Raw genomic sequence first — 5,957 nt, 5'->3', positions numbered from 1 at the left:
TGCTGCCACAGCGTGTTCCCTCTAAGTGAAATATTTTGCTCTGTGGAATACATACGGTGTTACAAGTAAAAAGTGCAAATAATCATATTGACTTTCTGGTTCAAGAAGGAAATAATCTGTCATACCCTTGACAAGAAGAGAGACTTCCTAACCAGGATTTAACCTTCTGTCACCTGCCTACAGCAGTTTAAGATGGTCTCTTTCCCAGTACTCCTGATTTCCAGACAGGGATTGACCCTTCAGTGGGTCTGTTGGCTCAGCCATGGTCTTGCTTGGGTGTGCAATGACCTCCATGGGGTGAGGAGAGATCCCATGGACATTTCTGGAAGCACCACAGGGTCCTACCAGAAAGTAGCAAGAGAGAGCACATGCCACCAGCTACCAAAGCGTCTTTAGCTCTTCCCAAATATGGTCCTTCCAGAATTCATGCAGGGATGACTAAGGAAAAACAAAAAATGAGCCCCCAGCATTGCCACGGCCCCATCATGCACTTCCTATTTATTTAAGTTTCTGCTTATCTTAATGAGGGAGGCCTCTGCTTTGGGCCTAGAGAAGAGAATTGTGTCTCCCACTCACCACCATTTCTGACACTGTGTACATACAGAGCTCGTGTTTCAACTGCAGCGCCACTGCAAGGTTAGCCATTTAGCCAGATTTAAAAGTATTGGAGGTTCTACCATGCCAGCTTTAACTGTGAAAACCTGTGCTAAAACACCAGCTTGTGGTACCTGACAGGTTAATGAAACTCTTTTCACAGGCTGAACCAGCGGAATTGTTTGCACAGCACTCCACTGAGAAGGTTGTTGCTGTCTCCTTTACATATAAAGTACTGCTTGAAATCCATGACCCCAGGGATCTCCTCTCTGGCAGGAAGTTCTGAATCCCCTCTGTGACTTCTTCTGTGCAGCTGAAAAAGGAAGCAGACCAGTTTTGATTTTTAGCTCACAGTGACATTTTCCAGGGGAGAAGGTGGGAAGTTTCAAATCATGTCTTATGTCTGTGTTGGAAGAGAAGAAGGGAAGGGGTTTGGGTTTTGTCAGCAATAGAGTAAGACTTCAGGTCACTCACCAGTCTCCTTTTTGGTGATGGACATGGCAGGGTCAGCAGGGACTGAGCTACCTCCCACACTGGGCTCACTCCCACTCTCCACCACTGCCTTGGCAGGGTATTTGCACACCCTGAACTCTGGAACCTCCACCAATTTCACAGCTGACACAACCCGCCCCCGTACCTCTTCTATTCCCACTGGTTTCATATTTGCCTCAAACATTCAAACCACTGAGCAGCTCCAAATGAGCCACTGCTAAAACTGTAAGTGCAATATGAACCCACAGCCAAAATTCTAACTCCTTTCCCTGAAGGTATGTCATTTCAGCCATGAAGTTGCTCTCACTCAAGACAGAGATCCTCCATCCGCCCAGACGGAGAGTATTAATGACTAGTTTAAGACCTGATATATAGAAAGAGGGAACTTTATACTAAAGGGAAGGGAGGTCCACATAGATAATTTTGACTTTTAGCTTTTCTATCATTCGTCAATTTACTGCCTAATTTACTCTCCACATAAAAAATAAATAAAATTTATTCATCTCTACTCATAGCACTAGCTTCTACATTTGGAAATTCCTAAGAACAGACGTGTCACAGCATTTTCTATTCCAGATTTAAGGAGTATTTTAAACACAGGAGCTGTATGCTTTATTTGCTCTTCCATTTCTGCACAAACAGATTGATGTAAGGAAACCTTTTCAGAGGAATGGATAAGAAAATTGTCTAGGGTTTTTTTTTTTATGTCCAGCTAAAATAAATACTTAAGACTTTATCCACAGTCTTACAAAGGAAAATTTGACCTAGTATTCTTCTGCACCATGGGATTATTAGTTTTTTGGCATCCCTAAATAAAAGCTGCAGGGTTTACAAATCAGGTCAAAGCTGTTTCAGCATTTTTTGGAATTTTAGAATCTGACTCATTGCTCTAAATAAATAGAGGAAATGGAGACACTCTTACTAACTTTACTGGAAACACTCTCACTAACTTTACTGGAAACACACTCTCACTGACTTTAGTGGCTTTAGTAACAGGTCACCATAGCAGGTCTTTTAACCAAAGCTTAACCAATTAATCAAGCTGGTATTAACCAATGCATTCCCTGAATCCCTGTAACTTTGATAGGCTAAGAGAAAAACTTAGATTGGACTATGTAACCACCCAACTGTTGATAAAAACCCAGTGGGATGTATTTTGGTGTAAAGAGACTGAGACACACATTTTTATAGACTTCATTTGATGGCAATAATAAAAAAAAAGGAAAACTTTCCCTAATTCTGGTGATCTGGTTCCCCTGGAGTAGGACAAACAGTTGAGTGTGCATTTTACATTTAGTTTGTTACAGGCTGGTCTTCATTTAATCAAGGACAGCTCAGATAGTCTTTGCAATGAATAAGAAGAAGGAAAGTTATTTACTTGGATGAGTTCAGTTCATGACAGTTCCTCCAAACCCAGGATGAGGCAGGGTAACTTTCAGCAACGCAGGAGATCTGCTTGAACAACAGCTCCATCCTTATCTCAGGCTTCCCTGCAATGAGACAACACAAGGCTTGAGGACATGGCTTAGCGGTATACTTGGGAGTGCTGGGTTAATGCTTGGACTCTATGATCTTAAAGAACTTTTTCAACCTAATCAGTTCCATGATTCTGCAAGACAATTTCTGTCAGCACTCGAAGCAACAGAACCCTGTACACCCATGTGGCAATGCTACATCTGCTGAGAGCACGGTCTGCTTCTGTTTTCAAAATAAAAAACCACATGTCACTGTAAGAGCTGGCTGCAGCTCACAGTCCTCCTCCTTCCTCGGTTTTGTGGATGGCAGTGTGGCAAGGCAAGGGGAGCAGCCACTTCTCTGTATGGGCACAGCCAGACCAAAACAATGGCAGAGCCAGAATTAGAAGTCTTGACTTCTGCTTTTCTGACTTGGACTAAGCAGCTGGCCCTAGGACTGCGTGGCACTGCGGTTCTGGGTGTCCAACCTATACGAAACACACACAGATCACTATATAAACAATATATCACAAATTAAGCCCCCAGACCTGGACCAAGGGAGAGATGCTGCAGTCATGTGGCAGAACTGAGATATCTGAGAGCATTGGTCAAGACTGTGCATGTGTGTGAATTGTAGGCAGGAGTGTACGGGGCACTGCAGACAAAACCTACAAGTTACACACCAGAGGGTCTCCACACTAACTACATTAACTCAAAAACACCACTAGGAAAAAGATTTTATGTTGAATATGTCATGGAAAGCTAATTCCTAATGGGGATAAGGGTTTCCTCACACTCTATATCTCATGTGCCTTGTAATCCTCCATTTTTAACAATAAATCTATGTAAATGAAATAGGGAATACCAGTGAAAAAAACCCAAACATAATAGCTCCATTTATACCAGTGACAAAATCCCAGACTTTGCCAAATCTTCACAGTGATATTTTTCTCACTTACTTCTCACATACAGAGTGAATTTTTTTGTTACAGCTGTATCATCATTTTCAGCATAAAATACATATATCCCGGACTGGTGCTGATGGTTGCAGAACTTTGATGAAATGCTGTGGAACAAAGTCAAAAAAAGGGAAAAGGACAAAATATTGACTTGAAAAATATTTCAAATGCAGTCAAGACTCATATATAGATTTGAAACAATTCTGCATCTTCTAATGAAGAGCACAAAGGAAATTATTTTTGCTTAGAGAATATAAATCCCAGAATCTAACTGTCCTGGTGAGAGGATATTTTTTTCTTCAGTATTGATTCCATTCTGCATTTTTTCTCTCGCAGTTCCTGGAGTGTATGCAGGCTGTCAAGCTGTGATTTTGTTACCAATCCACTGGAAGACAAGGCATATAACACATCCAGGCACAGATGCTAAGACCAGCAAAGATCAAACTTTCTACTCTCTAAGGAACTTTGAGGGGAGTTTCTAGCTGATGTGATAAATTGTATTAGAAAACAACAATGACAGAGAGGAACATAAAAGACAAACATCTCCACATGGAAATAACTCACATAAACTCAGGAATGAGATCACCATCATTCATTGTCAATGAGATCAAACACCAACCATCAAGGTAGTTCTGCAGAAGGAAGACCAGCCTTCTGCTAATGCCTATGGCCTTTGAGCTGATGGCAGAAAACCAAGACCCAAACCACGCGGGAGACAGCTTGTGACAATGGAGATGGTGAGGAAGGTCGCTAACAAATCTCTGGGCAGAAACTAACAAGAGAGAGCTGCAGAGACTTAAAGATTCATTCATGAATCTTAAAACTGTCCTGCTGAGTCTCTGGTTTATGGGACATGGGATGAGGCAAGGAGAAGGGAATACATCATCTTACAGTGATGGTATCCTATTTCTGTGCTTTCAACTAGGTTATTGTTGTCAGGACAGTTGTCAGCTTTGAATAGCAGATCATGCAGTTCACCAACATTGGAAGAGTAACTCAAGAAAATCTCTCTTAGGTTTAATTGCTGACATTTTGGGAATAGATGTTTTTGCTGACAACTCAATGGTAACCATGTTGTAGGTGCCCAAATCAGTTTTAGTGATAAAGGCAAGCAGCAACATCAGAAAGTTTAAAAAGAGAAGGAAAAAAACCAAAAACCAGACAGCCCATATCAGTAATAAGCAAAGTAGGAGAAAGCAGTAATGAGATCAGTCTAGAGAACTAAAATCAGGATATTTCTCCTTAAGCAAGATACAAAGGAACTAAGTATCACCTCAAAATTCTAAATCAGGAAAACTCCCCTTGAAGCCACTGGCAATTTTGCCTTTTGACTAAGGCCACACTTTCATATCGTTATTGACTTTTGAATGTCTTCATCTGAAATGTTCTTAATGATGTCTCTGAACTCATGTATTTTTTAAAGTCAGAACCCTTTTAAGCTGCCTCAAAATAGATACTGAAGACAGGAGAAAAAAAGGGCCAAACAAAAAATAATTAGTTGCTTTCGAAATCCCAGGTTGGAAGGATTATATCCTCATGAAATAATCAGAAAAAAAATTTAAAACAGTATCTTCGATATCTGAAAATATAAGGGGATGTGAGCTATTATAAATTTAACAGAAGACATTGTGCATATGAAAACTCATTAGCTCTTAGGAGGGAAGTGAAAATCAACAGTGTACTTTAACAGAGAGCCCACAAAAACAAATAGAAAATGGAAATTCTGAAGGAATGTCTGAAAATATACCGTAAGTGTAGTGACAGGAGAGATTAATTGCTGGGTTTTGAAGTGAAAAACTAAAGAAAAGGACAGAGTTAATTAATAAAATTTAGTATGATCTTTAATCTGAAGGAATAATTTTACAAGCAACTGGTAGAAATTAAAAAAAATAAAATCAGGAAATGAAAAAGGATATGAAAGGAACAAAGTAGAAGTGCTGGGAGTCAGGATTACACAGAATTTTACTAGAACATGCAAAGTGAGACTCGCAATATGTTTAGATATGTGATGACCTCTTTTGTGTTGCTTTGAGAACCTTTCTGCTTTATAATCACCTTGAAATCTGCAGTGCTACATCCTGCAGGCAGAATCTCCTGACCTTACTACCCCTTGCTGCTTCTAGGCACTTCAAACTGAATGAAATATGTACCCCTACTCTTTTTCCTCAGGTGAGACATGTCTATCCAATGCTTGTATTCAACCAAAATTGGATAGTTGTGGGGGATGTTTGTACAAAGGAATGTACTTGTCAGATGAAATAATCAGCAAATATAAGGGTTTTCCCCTCTATTTTATTTTTCCAGAAAATAAAGAGGATGAAAATAAATAGGATGACAAATAAATGCAAAGAGTAACTACCCAAAATAAACATTAGAAAAATCCTATTTATCCAACAGCACAGTCAGACTAATGGCCGAGTCACCAGCTTGAAGCCGCCGCCCGGCCACGCCCCAGCAA

The 5,957-nt window shown here is 40.2% G+C and overlaps 1 protein-coding gene across 2 annotated transcripts in view; it reads right to left on the bottom strand.

Annotated features, from left to right (window-relative positions):
- Positions 1-5,957, bottom strand: part of FLT3 (fms related tyrosine kinase 3) — a 41,825-nt gene that overhangs the window by 10,105 nt on the left and 25,763 nt on the right. For both annotated transcript variants that reach the window (XM_017731379.1, XM_017731378.1), the window contains exons 10-12: positions 3,500-3,606; positions 2,465-2,576; positions 729-907 (exon numbers count right to left, since the gene is read on the bottom strand). In XM_017731379.1, coding sequence (XP_017586868.1) covers positions 729-907; positions 2,465-2,576; positions 3,500-3,606 — 398 coding nt within the window. The remainder of the gene's footprint in view (positions 1-728; positions 908-2,464; positions 2,577-3,499; positions 3,607-5,957) is intronic.

Source organism: Corvus brachyrhynchos, unplaced genomic scaffold (genome assembly GCF_000691975.1).
Source record: "Corvus brachyrhynchos isolate BGI_N302 unplaced genomic scaffold, ASM69197v1 scaffold103, whole genome shotgun sequence".
Lineage (NCBI taxonomy): Eukaryota > Metazoa > Chordata > Aves > Passeriformes > Corvidae > Corvus > Corvus brachyrhynchos.
The sequence above is the reverse complement of the archived record's forward strand: the minus strand, read 5'-3'. Positions and strand labels throughout refer to the sequence as shown.